This window comes from Schistocerca piceifrons, chromosome 3 (assembly GCF_021461385.2).
Source record: "Schistocerca piceifrons isolate TAMUIC-IGC-003096 chromosome 3, iqSchPice1.1, whole genome shotgun sequence".
NCBI lineage: Eukaryota > Metazoa > Arthropoda > Insecta > Orthoptera > Acrididae > Schistocerca > Schistocerca piceifrons.
The window spans coordinates 135,991,822-136,007,006 of record NC_060140.1 but is presented as its reverse complement, the minus strand read 5'-3'; the positions used below and the strand labels follow the sequence as shown (position 1 = coordinate 136,007,006).

Below are 15,185 nucleotides of genomic sequence, written 5' to 3'. Positions count from 1 at the left end.
AATGGGAACAGGGAGGGGGCTGGATGGGTGAGGACAGTGACTAATGAGGGTTGAGGCCAGGAGGGTTACGGGAATGTAGAATGTATTGCAGGGAAAGTTCCCACCTGTGCATTTCAGAAAAGCTGGTGTTGGTGGGAAGGATCCATGTGGCACAGGCTGTGAAGCAGTGATTAAGATGAGGGATATCATGTTTGGCAGCGAGTTCAGCAACAGGGTGGTCCACCTGTTTCTTGGCCACAGTTTGTCGGTGGCCGTTAATGCAGACAGACAGCTTGTTGGTTGTCAGGCTTACACAGAATGCAGCACAAAGGTTGCAGCTTAGCTTGTAAATCACATGACTTGTTTCACAGGTAGCCCTTCTCTCCTTCTCCTGGTCCCCACAGTGGAAACACTTTTTCGCTACCAACCCAACCATCAGACTCAACCAAAGACCAATGCTTAACCTTGCCTAATTCAGTTCACCCCTCCATCCAACTGTGATCAACCCCCACTGCCTCCAACCCCCCCCCCCCCCCCCCCATTAACTTTCCAGAATTTCTTAACCTCGAATGTTGCCTCAACATCATTCCCCAAATCCCTCAACATGCAAACTAACCTTACATCTGCGGGAAGAACCTCAGACCACCATCTAAAAACTGATCCCAACCTTATAATCCTACCTGCTGACAAACGCTCCACCACAGTTGTTTTGAAACGCAAGGACTACGTGGCAGAAGGACTCCGTCAGCTGTCAGATACTTCCACCTACAAACCATACCACAGTGATCCCATTCCAGTAATCCAGCAGGATCTCCAGTCGCTACTCAAATCCTTAGGCCCATCCCAGAACTTCTCCCCAGAGTCCATCTCTCTACTTATCCCTACCACCCACACACTCCCACCTTCTACATGCTTCCTAAAGTCCATGAACCCAACCACCCAGGACGCCCCATTGTAACCGGTTACTGTACCCTGACTGAGAGAATCTCTGCTCTCATAGACCAACACCTTCAACCTATTACCCGGAACCTATCCTCCTATATAGAAGATACCAACCATTTCCTCGACTGACTCTCCACAGCCCCTCTCCCTTTACCACACAGTGACCTGCTCGCCACTACTGATGCCACCTCCCTGTACACTAACATTCCTAATGCCCATGGCCTTACTGCTGTCTAACACTACCTTTCCAGATGCCCTAAGGATTCAAAACCAACAGTCTCCATGACCAACTACCTCCTCACCCACAATTACTTCTCCTTTGAAGGCATTACCTATAAACAAATCCAAGGTATGGCTATGGGCACTCACATGGCACATTCCTACGCTAACTTATTCATGGGCCATCTAGAGGAATCCTTCCTAAAAACCCAGAATCCTAAACCCTCATCTGGTTCAGATTAATTGATGACATCTTTGCTAACTGGATTGAATGTCAGGACACCTTATTCACATTCCTCCAGCACCTCAACAACTTCTTCCCCATTTGCTTCACCTGGTCCTACTCAACCCAAGAAGCCACCTTCCTAGATGTTGACCTTCACCTCAGAGATGGCTACATCAGTACCTCCATCCATATCAAATCTACTAACCACCAGCAATACCTCCACTTTGACAGCTGCCACCCATTCCATAACAAGAAGTCCCTTCCGTACAGCCTAGCCAACCGTGGTCGTCGCATCTGCAGTGCCGAGCATTCCCTCTTGAAATATACTGAGAGGCTCACTGAAGCCTTCACTGAACATAATCATCCTCCCATCCTTGTACAAAAACAAATCATCTGTGCCTTATCTTTCCAGTTTCCCACCATCTACCAAAGTCCCACAGTCCGGAAACAGAGGAGCATTCCCCTCGTAACTCAGTACCATCCAGGACTGGAGCAACTGAATTTCATTCTCCGCCAGGGTTTCAGTTATCTCTCGTCATGTCCTGAAATAGGAAGTGTCCTGCCCACTATCCTTCCCACCCCTCCTACCGTGGTATTCCGCTGTCCACCAAACCTACACAATATACTCGTCCATCCTTACACAACCCCTGCTCTCAATCCCATACCTCATGGCTCAAGCCCCTGTAATAGACCTAGATGCAAGACCTGTCCCATACATCCTCCTACCACCACCTACTCCAGTCTGGTCACTAACATCAAAGGCAGGGCTACCTGTGAAACCAATCATGTGATTTACAAGCTAAGCTGCAATCTCTGTGCTGCATTTTATGTAGGCATGACAACCAACAAGCTATCTGTCCGCATGAACGGCCACCGACAAACTGTGGCCAAGAAACAAGTGGTCCACCCTGATGCTGAACATGCTGCCAAACATGATATCCCTCATCTTATTCACTGCTACACAGCCAGTGCCATATGGATCCTTCCCACCAACACCAGCTATTCTGAATTTCGCAGGTGGGAACTTTCCCTGTAATACATCCTACGTTCCCGTAACCTTCCTGGTCTCAACCTTTGTTAGTCACTGTCCTCACCCACCCAGCCCCCTCCCTGTTGTTCCCATTCCAGCACTACACAGCCGTCATTTCACTGCCACGCCCAGTCTTTTAATCTCTTTTATTTCTCTCCTTTCCACTACTTACCCCCTTCCCCCTCTGCACCTTCTCTCCTGCCCTCCGTCTAAACTGCAACACTTCACTGCTGACAAAGGCCTTAATGGCCGAAAGCTTTAATTGTGTGAATCTTTTTATTGTGCCCGTCACGACTCAGCATCTCCGCTATATGGTGAGTAGCAACTTTTCTTCCCTGGTACTGTTATATCCCATTACCGTATTTGTCGTATAAGAAGGTTTCATGGGTTGGAACTCTGAAGTAAATCTTTGTAATAATAAGCAGTCATAAGCTGCTATATTAAGAGTGACACAGTACTTTGTCAGAGTACTATAGAGGCACTGAAGAAGAAAGTAAATCAATAAATAAATGTGCTGCTTCACAAAGATCTTCACAACTGTAAATTCTAAGATTTACAAATTTATTTATTAAATGCAATTATCATGTCAGCATTTTCTCACAACAAAGGCATATTTTAGACCTTATTTAACAAAAAGTGAAATGCAAAGGATATGGAAGATCAGCACATACTTATAAAAGTCAATAAGTATATTGTTCTATACTACATTGCACTTCTAAATGACTTAATTCTCAATTCCTTACATCAACACACGACACACCATTCAAAGATACATCTATAAAATTCTTTGGCAACAGGATGAGCAGTAACAAAGGAACACATTTTGTCCAGCACTGTCCACATCTTCTTCTGCTTTGTACTGTATGATCACATACAGAAAGTGTTGCTAGAAAGTTAAAATGGGACCCTCTCGATGATCCAAAATGTCTGGAAAAGAAACAAAATGCGTGCTGATTAAAAAAAATAACAACAACATTATTGGAAGCAGCAGTGCTAGAAAAGTATCTCAAATATTATTTATTACTACAGATGCACTTTCCTTTACGGAAAAGACTGATCTGCAACACGCCCTCCCCCTTGGCTGTGAAGTGTGAGTCATGTCCGAGTGGCAGAATTCGGTATCCTTTCAGGGTAAAAGCAGTGTAAGAGAAGAGATAGGATGCAGCTTCTATCCCCTTACCTGTAAGTATGAAGGACAGCCTGAATTGGTGATGTACAGGAGCCAGCGTGACACACTTTTACAGGTGGAAATTCATCCACAACCTGTGTCAAGTCACAGAGGTTACAGAATGGGTAATGTAAATATAATCGTTGCAGTAATAGTAGAACCATCAGTTAGGTGCTCCTTGAATTTCTTTCAGTGTGTAATATTTAACTTTAAAATGTGGTGACTAATATCAGTAATGTGTAAAGTTGGATATTTATCCAAACTTTTATTATTAAAATAGACACAAATTTATGCTTGATATGTGTAGTATATTGAGCAAGCAATAAAGGAAACAAAAGAAAAATTCAGAGTAGGTGTTAAAATCTATGGAGATGAAATAAAAACTTTGAGGTTCACCGATGACATTGTAATTCTGCCAGAGACAGCAAAGCACTTGGAAGAGCAGCTGAACGGAATGGACAGTGTCTTGAAAGGAGGATATAAGATGAACATCAACAAAAGCAAAGCGAGGATTTGGAATGTAGTCAGATCAAGTCGGGCGATGCTAAGGGAATTAGATTAGGAAATGAGACACTTAAAGTAGTAAAGGAGTTTTGCTATTTGGAGAGCAAAATAACTGATGATGATAGAAGTAGAGAGGATATAAAATGTAGACTGGCAATGGCAAGGAAAGCGTTTCTGAACAAGAGAAATTTGTTAACATTGAGGATAGATTTATGTGACAGGAAGTCGTTTCTGAAAGTATTTGTATGGAGTGTAGCCATGTATGGAAGTGAAACATGGATGATAAATAGTTTGGACAAGAAGAGAATAGAAGCTTTCGAAATGTGGTGCTACAGAAGAATGCTGAAGATTAGATGGGTAGATCACATAACTAATGAGGAGGTATTTAATAGGATGGGAGAAAAGAGGAGTTTGTGGCACAACTTGACTAGAAGAAGGGATCGGTTGGTAGGACATGTTCCGAGGCATCAAGGGATCACCAATTTAGTACTGGAGGGCAGCATGGAGGGTAAAAATCGTAGAGGGAGACCAAGAGATGAATACACTAAGCAGATTCAGAAGGATGTAGGTTGCAGTAGATACTGGGGGATGAAGAAGCCTGCACAGGAGTGAGTAGCATGGAGAGCTGCATCAAACCAGTCTCAGAACTGAAGATCACAACAACAACAACAACAACAACAACAACAACAACGTGTAGTAACTTCAACAAACATACTGGTTTCAATCAAGAGATCAGGAAGTGATTTTCATTGTGAAAGTGGACTGTTGGTTTGAGCAGCTGAAGTGAGTGATATTTAGGACACCATCAGGTACAGTCCTCACCCATTGCTGAAACCATGAAGACATTCTACAGCTTGCTGGATAGCAACTGTTGATGGAAAACTAACTTTCACTGAGAAGCTGACAAGTAATGTTGGAATAAGAACAAAGCACAATAAAAATTACACGAATGTGATTTTGCTCTTTAAACAAAATAAGGGACACAGACCATAACTGCAATAGAAGCTTGTACAAAGTTGTGTAAGCTTGGCCACTTGCACAAGCATCCGGCTATACATCATTATAATGAGTTTTAAAGTGTTGGTTTCAAATTCAACAACTGTTTTCCACTGTACTGCACTGCACTGAGTAATATCTTGAGCATTTGCTGAAAGACACACTGTATCATTGTGGTCAGTGATTCATTTTTTCTGTGTACTAGAAATTAATGTGCATCAATGGGTGTGGGTATGCAACCTGGGAAATTTCTGCTAATGAGAATGTGGAATGAGTGTGTTTAAATTAAGCGTGTTCAAATTTTGTGTTGTCTACAAGGTATCCCATTGATATACAGTCATTTTTAACAGCTAACATCTAGTCTAAGGAGTCTATAGTGTTATTCACGTGAGTCAAATTTTCAGCGGGTAGGATCTCTAATGGCAGGATGGGTAAGTAAATTAATGTGTGGGAGATACATAGGTTGGTGGTTCCAGTGATGGTTTTGGGTAATCAAAAAGATAGTACAGAATTATCACACTGGGTGCCTGAAATAAAACAACTCCTTGTTTTGCATTCCTTTTTCGATACCCTAATCAAATACTCTCCAAAGAAGCAATTCATGGAAAGTTTTGTAATTCCAGTTGTATCTAAAAAGTGATTTTGTATAATACATTAAATTTCATAAAATTTATTATTTCATTTATTTACTTGTATATCATGTTCGTCCAATATATGCTAGCATTATTTTGCATTTACCAATTAATCCATAATTAAGAAAAATTAGGTTCACATTGTTGTTTTTCACTATTTTGTATAATGTGATTTGTATCTTATGTAAAAATCTTTTATATTGTATACGCCAGTTTAGGCATAAAATATGAAAGGATTTGTATACAGTTATTCATAATAAACTTGAACTTGTAATTTTTAAAATTATAAATTTGCACTCTAGTTTTGTTAACTTCATTGTTAAGAACATATAAATCAGGGGAGCAGAAGGCTCAGAAAAGCTCAGTAGGAGACAGTTCACAGACGTGGCCACTGTGTCACATATCAATGTAATAATATACTTGTTTTACTACAGTTTTGTGACTATGTAGCCTGTTATGTGGAGTGGTCTCCCACCAAGAATTTGTGGAGCTTGTCATTAACAAACCACTATAAAATGACTTGGTGCCTGGATTATTTCATGGAATTCACTTAACGAGATCCAGGTTTCCGATGAAATGGACCGGGACGACAACTTCAGGAGTAGCGGCAGGAAGCAGATTACTCCGAGTTACACCAAACTAAGATATCTATAAGCAATGAACTAAACTTTATATGTCACTGCAGAACTAATAACTAAAGTGTAATGTTTGGAAACTGTTCTATGAGTAAACATATGTATTTGTCTCAAAGTTATCTTTGAGTGGTGGAGGCGAGAGTGTAACAAAGACACCGCCATGATCCCATGTTCCTGATGTCATTGGAACAGAAGTATAAGAACAAACTTTTCAAATTCTCTGTTTAATCAAATAATCTTTCAATGATTATTTTTGTTGTATTTTTGCCGCAATTCCAGGACAACCCCCTCCCCAATGCAAAAAAATTCATAACATGCCACTGATTAAGATACCTTATGTGTGCTCTGTAATGTCCTTGCACATAAAAAGTAAAAATAATAACCCTTTGGGTTGCCATAGAGTACAACATAGAGTATAACCAATGCAGACCTACTCTTCGGAAGAATTCTCTTTTGCGTGTGATTACCATTTTTGGACATTCCGTCGCAGAGCAGAAAAAGGTGAACTCACTTGACCTGCGGACGGCGTGTACCCAAAGTGAATGACAAATGGTTATCAGCCCAGCTCAGCAGTGCAGTATTTCCCACATGAGGAGCAGTGCATGGGTCTTTTGTGTCTAATGCTATCATCATCTTTCAAGAATAAACTGATAAAGCCAAAAATCTTTATCTGGAAAACTAAAGGCCCACGACTAACTTGCACACATATATAACTCCTTCAGCGTTGACTAAACATGCACTCTTCAGAGTAATTACATATCATACAATGTGACATTGATGTTTCCCTATTCGCATGTGCACAAACATGGTGAATAAATATTTTGCTTAACAGTTCCTTCAGCCTAACATAAACAAAATGTTTCCATTACATTCAATTGTTTGCCTCTTTCATTCAAAGTTCACTGTAACACAGAAGAACCAACATACAAAATAATAGGACATTGCAATTATAACACTGTACCACAACTCTGTCATATCTTAACACATTGATTACATTTTGTAATTAGAGTATCATACATAGCATCATCGTCACTTCCTAACTATAGGAATCTCAACCTCAGCTGCCTACATGATTTTAGCCATAATAGTTATTGCTTACTACTACTTCAAGCAGAAAATTGCTCTAATTCCAACCCTTCCAACCTTCAACCTATGGGTCCAAACCGGTAATAATGGCACCAACAAGAGACAGTCTGAGAAAGAACAGAATCAACTGTGAATGAAAAATCTGTGTGAGCTAAGGACTAGTGAAGTCAAAAAGAAGTGTACATAGTGTTAAGGGCAAAGTGGGGACAAAAAATGTAAATACTTGTAAATAAACCAGTACTTATGTTACAGCCAGTTTTTCTTAGGAGGGTGGAATTGTATCAGGATAAACTATAGCAGTACTTGGAGCAGGAGCTGGAGTGTCAGAGCACCGGACATCGTCAGGTGCTGGCCATCAACTATTGTGATCAGTAACTCTCAAGCAGAAGCACCCAAATCCATGACACTGTACTGGGTGTCAGTGCCCAGGGGCTAGCCTTCGAGGAGTCACTCTGGTTTGATTGGCTTCTGTGTGACAACTGTCACTCCAGTCATTTCTTCTGTTCCAGAACAGTTTCCTAGTGACACAGAAATGCCAGCCTTCTGTGAACTCAATGCTGATAAGTTGCATTTAACACCTTCCCAAACCAGCTATCATCATCATCATCATCATCATCATCATCATCATCATTCAAAGCCATATTGGCGATGATGCTGCCACTATTGTTGCCAGGGTACAAAACTCTGCCTGCTGCTTGAGTGCTCTGTAGCCTTCTTTGGACTACGTCATGGGGTATCCCGCCATTGCTGCCTCTGCCAAAATATCAACATGAGACTTCCATGTTCTGCACCACTGGATATGGCACAGTTTGCCGCCTCACAGCAGCTATGTTGCTCCGGTATGACGCAGACCAGAAAACACGAGCCTTCTCTTGAACCTGCAGCCACAGCAGAGGAGACTGAAGTGCTATTATATGCACACTGGGCCGAAAGTTTGTGCACTGCGAGATGCTGAACAATAAGTTCACCTTGTTCACCATCTACACTAGTAGCCAGAAGGTCCAATCATTGTAAAAATGCAATAATAAAGAACATCCCGTATCTACAGTCTCCCTTCTCCTGTTGCACTTGCATCCATCTTTGACACAGAACCACCGCCCACACTCAGTTACCCTGTTATATCCTGTTATATTGAGTTTTAAAGCATTAGTATAAAATTCACAAACTGTTCTGCACTGCTCTGCACTACACTACACAGAGCAACTTCCTGAATATTTGCTGAAAGTCACACTGCACCACTGTGGTCAGTGATTCATTGTTTCTGCATATTAGTGATTACCGTGTATGAATGGGTATGTGTATGCAAGCTGAGAATATATTAGGGTAATCCCAAAAGTAAGATCTCCTATTTTTTTTATAAGTGCAAAGACCTGTTTATTTCTACAATGGTTTATATCAGTTTACAGCTTGAACATTTAGCTATTTTTCAACATAATCACCATTTCTGCTGATGCATTTTTGTAAATGCTGTGGAAGTTTTTGTATGCCCATGCCATACCAGCTCGCCGCCATGCTGTTCAGAAAGTTATGAACCTCTTCTTTCACGTCATCGTCGGAGGTTGCCCGTTTTAGTTTTTTCAGAGTCTCACAGTACCCGTCAGCGTTAATTGTGGTCCCAGCAATTTAGCTAGATTAAAAAAAATCAGTAGTGTCATATCTAAATAAGGAACCCGAAACTTTCAACACGGGGCAGGAGCACGTAGAGGAACAATGAGTCAAGTTTAAAAGAACAATTGACCATGCACTGAAGATATGTACTCAGTAGAACAGTTCATAATGGGAGGGAACCTCTACAGTACACAGTCACTGTAAAGACACTTCCAAAGAAAGAGAGATTACTGCGTAATAGGTGTAAAACAAAGCATAGGGCAATAGGTAGAGAGATGCTGAATGAAACATAACTGGCTGTCGAGAGAGTAATATGTGATGCCTTCAATGACTACTGCAGCAGAATATGGCCAAATGATCTTTCACAGAAACCAAAGAAATTCTGGTTGTATGTAAATGCAGTTAGTGGCACCAAAATTTGTTTCCAGGAACTGAAATTGAAGGTAGTAAGCTGAAATGCTTAATACCATTTTCAAACACTCCTTTACAAAGGAAAACCCATGAGAATTGCCCCAATTAAATCTTCGTACCACTGAAAATATGAGTGAAATCAGTATTAGTGTAAGTGGTGTTGAAAAACAACTGAAATCATTAAAATTGAACAAAGCTGCAGGGCCCGATGGAATTTCTATCACATTCTATACTAAATCTGCGACTGGGTTCACCCTTCTTTTAACTATAATCTATGCAGATCCCTCAAATAAAAAACTGTCTGAATTCTTGGAAAAAAGCACAGGACACATTCATGTACACAAAGGGTTGTAGAAGTGATTCACAAAACTATCGTCCAATCAATTAGAATTTTAGAAGATATTCCGAGCTCAAACACATTGAGGTATCTTGAACAGAATGACCATTGTCAACCAGCATAGATTCCCAAAACATCAGTCACGTCACACCCAACTTGCTCTTTTCTCTGAAAGCTTTAAGTTTTGCATCAAGACAATCAGGTAGACACACTAATTTTTTATTTCCGAAAAGCACTGACTCACTACCACACCTACATTTACTGTCAAAAGTATGACACATGGGTATCAAGTAAAATTTGTGACTGGATTCAGGACTTTCTGGTAGGAAGAATGCAGCACGTTACCTTGCACGGAGAGTTATCATCATATGAAATACTTTTGGATGTTCCACAGGAAATTGTATTGGGACCTTTGCTCTTCATGATGTATATTAATGATCTTGCACACAACATTAATAGTAACATCAGGCTTTTTGCAGATATGCAGTTATCTATAATGAAGTACTATCTGACAGAAGCTGCGTAAATATTCAGTCATTTCTTGATCAGATTTTAAAGTGGTGCAAAGACTGGCAACTTGCTTTAAATGTTCAGAAATATAGAATTCTGCACTTCACAAAACAAAACAAAATGTTGTATCCTATGGCTATAATATCAACAGGTCACTGCTGCAATTGGCCAGCTCATGCAAATGAATACCTGTGTGTAACACTTTGTCGGGATATGAAATGGAATGATCCCATGGATAAAGCAGGTAGTACGCGGGTGGTTTGAAAAGTTCTCAGAATGGAATAGAAAAAAAAAGTACTTACATCACTGAAATTTTTTTTTTATTTTTTGGTGTAGTCTCCTTGTAGATTAATTCACTTGGTCCAATGATATTCCAGTGCCGTGATCCTATCTTGAAAATGAGTTTCCTCCAGGCCTGCAAAATAGTTGTCAAGTCCTGCTAACAATTCTCCGTTTCATGGGAATCTTCGTCCACCACGAAAAATTTTCAGTTTTGGAAAGAGATGGAAGTCTGATGGAGCCGTATCAGGTGCATAAGGTGGGTGTGGCAACAATTCATACCTTAGTTCCTATAATTCTGCTATGGTGACGGCACGTGTGTGGGCATGCATTGTCTTGATGGAAGATGACTTTCTTCCTTGCTAAATCTGGCCTTCTTTCATGTATCTTTTGTTGCAATTTGTCCAGGAGGTTAGCATAGCATTCTCCAGTAATTGTTTTCCCAGTCGGGAGGTAACCTATAAACAGAATTCCCTTCGCATCTCAGAACATGGATGCTATGACCTTTCTCGCTGAAGGAATTGTCTTTGCTTTCTTTGGTGGCAGAAAAATCAGCATTTTTCCACTGCTTTGACTGTTATTTTGTCTCTGGGGCTAGTAGTACACCCAACTTTCATCTTTGGTCACAAACTGGCACAAAAAATCTTGTTCATTTCTCCTAAACCGGGCCAGACATTGTTCCCATATGTACATTCTCATGCGTTTTTGATCCAGCGTCAAGAGTCGTGGCACCCATTTTGCAGATAATTTTTTAATTTCTAATTCTTCAGTTAAAATGTGATATACACTTTCAGACGATATCTGTTAAGCATGAGCAATTTCATGCACTTTTAATCGGTGATCCTCCATGACCATTTTGTGCACTTCTGAAATGATTTTTGAAGTCGTGACACATCTTGGCCAAACTTCTCAGTTCTCCCAACCAAATTTAAATTCATTTGACTGCTTGGAAACAGTTGAATATGAAGGAGCAGAGTCCCCCACTGTATTCTGGAAATTGGCATGAATGTCCTTTGCTTTGATACCTTTCTTTACAAAGTACTTAATCACTGCTCAGATCTTGATTTTTTGCATCTTAGCAAATCACTAAGCGGGAACAACAATAGAGCGCTACAGTCTTTACAGGCAACAGTCCAATGAATATCACATGAACAGCTCATTGCGCTAGTGCTGACCTCTCGTGGTAATTCCAAGGACTTTTCAAACCAACCTTGTAAACTTTAGTTTATTGGTGGTATACAGGGGAAGTGCAATCAGTCTACAAAGGAAATTCCTTACAAATCACACATGTCACTGGTTCTAGAATATTGCTCAAGTGTGTGTTACCTGTAACAAATAGGATTAATTGGGGATTGAACATATACAGAGAAGTGTAGCACAAATGGTCCCAGATTCATTTCATCCATGGTAGTGTGTCACTGAGGTACTGAAGGTACTGAAATGGAAGACTCTTGAAGATAGATGTACAGAATACCGAGAATGTCTGTTACAAACTTTCAAGAACTGGTCTAAATAATGACTCTAGGCATATACTATAGCCCCTCATATTGCTTACACAGGGATTGTGAGGATAAGATTAGAATAATTATGGCACTCACAGAGGCATTCAATAAATCATTCTTTCCATGCTCCATAATCAAATGGATCAGAAAGAAACCCTAGTAATTGGTACAATGGAACATCCCCTCTGCAATGCACCTCATGGTGGTTTGCAGAATACTGATGTAGATGAAGATAATAACTGGACCACACAGTTTCTGGGCAATCCACGCAATACACTGCCCTTGCCTGCTCCCGCTCTAGAGTTGGATATCTTCTATCCACCCCCCCCCCCCCTCCCCCACCCCCCTCCCATTCCAGCAGTTTTTCTCCCTTCTCTGTTTCCCTCCTCACTTTTCACAAGTCCACAGTCCTACTCGAGTCTCAGACATCTGTCCTGCCCCTTACCTCCCAAGTTTGCCTTCATAGTCCTTTCCCCCCACTTTGCTTACTCTTCTCACCCCACCCCCCTTCCTAGCACCACTCTCCTCTTCCTTCCCACTCCCTTGCGGCAGCACAGCCTTTCAATGCTGCACTCAGTACCTCTGTCCCTGGCTCTGGTATGTCCCTCCACATCCCCACAGGCAGCATTACTGCATCTTCCCTCACTCCTATACTGCTTTCCTTCCCCCTCCCTACCCCATGCCTGTTTTGTATCTCCACTACCCATCCCAGCCAAGGTCACTACTTGCTGCAGTCGAACCTCAGCAACATGAGACCATTCCACTCCCTACGTTCTGGGTTGATGATGACAGCCATATTGTATTAGACAGCTCATGTGTACAGTCACAGAGTTTAATAATGGATCACATATCTTAATGACCGATGCCGCAACTGTATAATTCTTTTTTAACATTTATTCTAAAGGACTCAGCTGTAATTAGTCGCACTTCATAACTACTTCCAACCACATTTAATGATCATCTTCAGATTTGAAAGTAAATATAATAAGACATTAAGAAATAATTATTTCAATAAACAATAATGACTGAAAATATTTAAAATTATTATTAAAGTTGTGCCTGTTTAATCATGAGTTGTGGAAAGTAAAAATTCTTTCTAAGGAACACAAAATAAAAGAAACACCACCATAGAACACTTGTGACAGCATTCTGTGGCATCTTGCATTTCCATCATACAGGTCCATTTGTCATGGATGACAGAGGAAGGTGAGAGGAAGGATGGAGGAGGGGGTGGGGGTGGGGGAGATGAGGAAATGTGCAGTATTAAAAAAATAACAAAGACATTGTCTAAAAGATGTAATACAATTAATTTAAAACTAATAAGTAATTTACATAATGCACCTAACATACACATGATACATCTTGTTAAAATATGTATTTACAGTAAAACATTGATCTAAAACAGAGTGCACGCAGTTTCCACCAGAGGGCATCTGAGGTTTGTCTTCCACCTGTGCACACCGGGCTCAATCTGCCTTCGGCCACGTTGCCAGCAAGTGCAGCAGGCTGCTAAGATGATCATCTGTGGAATAGTGCTGTAGCAAAGCTGGAGAGTTGCTGTTGGCTGGGGCATCTGAGTATGTTGCAAAAATTCATGAAGTCTCACAGCAGACTGACTATTTCTTCTGGTTCTTTCAAGTGGTGTCCATATATTTCAAGCATTAACAGGAAACCTACTTACACACATCTCATTATGACTACAACATCATGGTATCCAACTATACACAAGATGGCATATTTTAGTTCCTTAATTAATGGATTACTTAAGCTACCATTCAGTGAGCAGGATAAGAAAATTAAAAAGCCATTCTTAAGCAATTTGCTGTTACGTAATGGTTACATGACTGAAATAGTCACTAAAATGTTTCCAGAAATTAAAATAGAGTACATGGAAAGGGCAGTACTATTACATTAATACTTACAGTGTTAGTCTTAAGTAGCTGCCATTGCCTGTGAGCCGGCTAAAATATCTACAATTTCTTTTTAAAGTTATAATTTGTGTGTGTGTAAATATGTAGTTGGAATTTCAAAACATTTTCAGGTTTATTAGACTTTCTACTTTAAATACACATATTTTGCTATTGCTAGTGTTAAATCTTGAATACACAGATGAAACTTTAGTTTAACAGTAATTATTGCTGAAAAAATAGAAAAGTAATTCTAGTATTCAAATATGTAAGGAAACACGTGATCTTTCTGTCAAATATGTATGGAAACATGCAATCTTTCAGTCAAGTACGTAAAGAAACACATGATCTTCCTGTTTACATTTCTTTTACAGTCAATTTACAGCTAAGGAAAGAGAAAAGACACAAGATCAAAGCAACTTTTTCATTATTAGTGGAGGACAGTGTAATGTACATTGAAAGATGGAGAAATGCACAGTCCAACATTATATTCACTGGACTCTTACACCCACTTTCATTTCCTAATGTACCTGAAGGAGAATCCATGATAACTATGCAGCAACTCATCTTCAAAAAAGTAGAATTACTAAAATTTTCAGATGACGTGCAACCTGAATCATCATCAAATACCTCATTTTCATCATCTACAGACTCGTTGGGGTCTTTCAAAATCATTTTCTCTGAACATTTCTCTTCTTCACTGCACATTTTAACAAAAACATCAACAGAAAAGCGCAAGAAATTGATGAAACAGAGAGAACGCTATCATCGCCTAATGTCTATGAAACAAGAAAGGGTGATAAAGGTTTCAAAAAGGATGAGTTGTTCAAATGATACTGCTACTGTCATCTACGAAGCCTCCAGACCTCATAGATGATTCAGGGGCCGTAGAAATGCATTTGAGACCGCAGAAAATCATCATAGCTTGCGCGATGTAATATTATGTCTGTTGTACATTCTCACTAGCTGCAAGTGCCATAATATTGCGCAAGACACACACTAAGTGTTAAGAAAGGAACATCAAGTGCAAAAATCTATTTACATGTCTACAGAATACAAAGGGTGTCAGATGTCAGATGCAATATGGCAACAGTTTCAGAAAACACTCTTAAGACTAGCCTTTCACAGAATTTAAACTCTTCATTTTAAACTAAAACAAGATACAAATAAATCAAGTTTTACAATTAGTGCATCAAATGCAACAACCACCATAA

General features: G+C 40.1%; 1 protein-coding gene across 4 annotated transcripts in view; it reads right to left on the bottom strand.

Moving 5' to 3' along the window:
• Nucleotides 1–2,943: 2,943 nt before the first annotated feature.
• The window catches only part of LOC124789829 (uncharacterized protein KIAA0930 homolog), a 102,736-nt gene continuing 90,494 nt past the window's right edge, over nt 2,944–15,185 (bottom strand). For all 4 annotated transcript variants that reach the window (XM_047257323.1, XM_047257320.1, XM_047257322.1 and 1 more), the window contains one exon: nt 2,944–3,323. In XM_047257323.1, the coding sequence (XP_047113279.1) occupies nt 3,283–3,323 (41 nt within the window). In that variant the 3' untranslated portion in view covers nt 2,944–3,282. The remainder of the gene's footprint in view (nt 3,324–15,185) is intronic.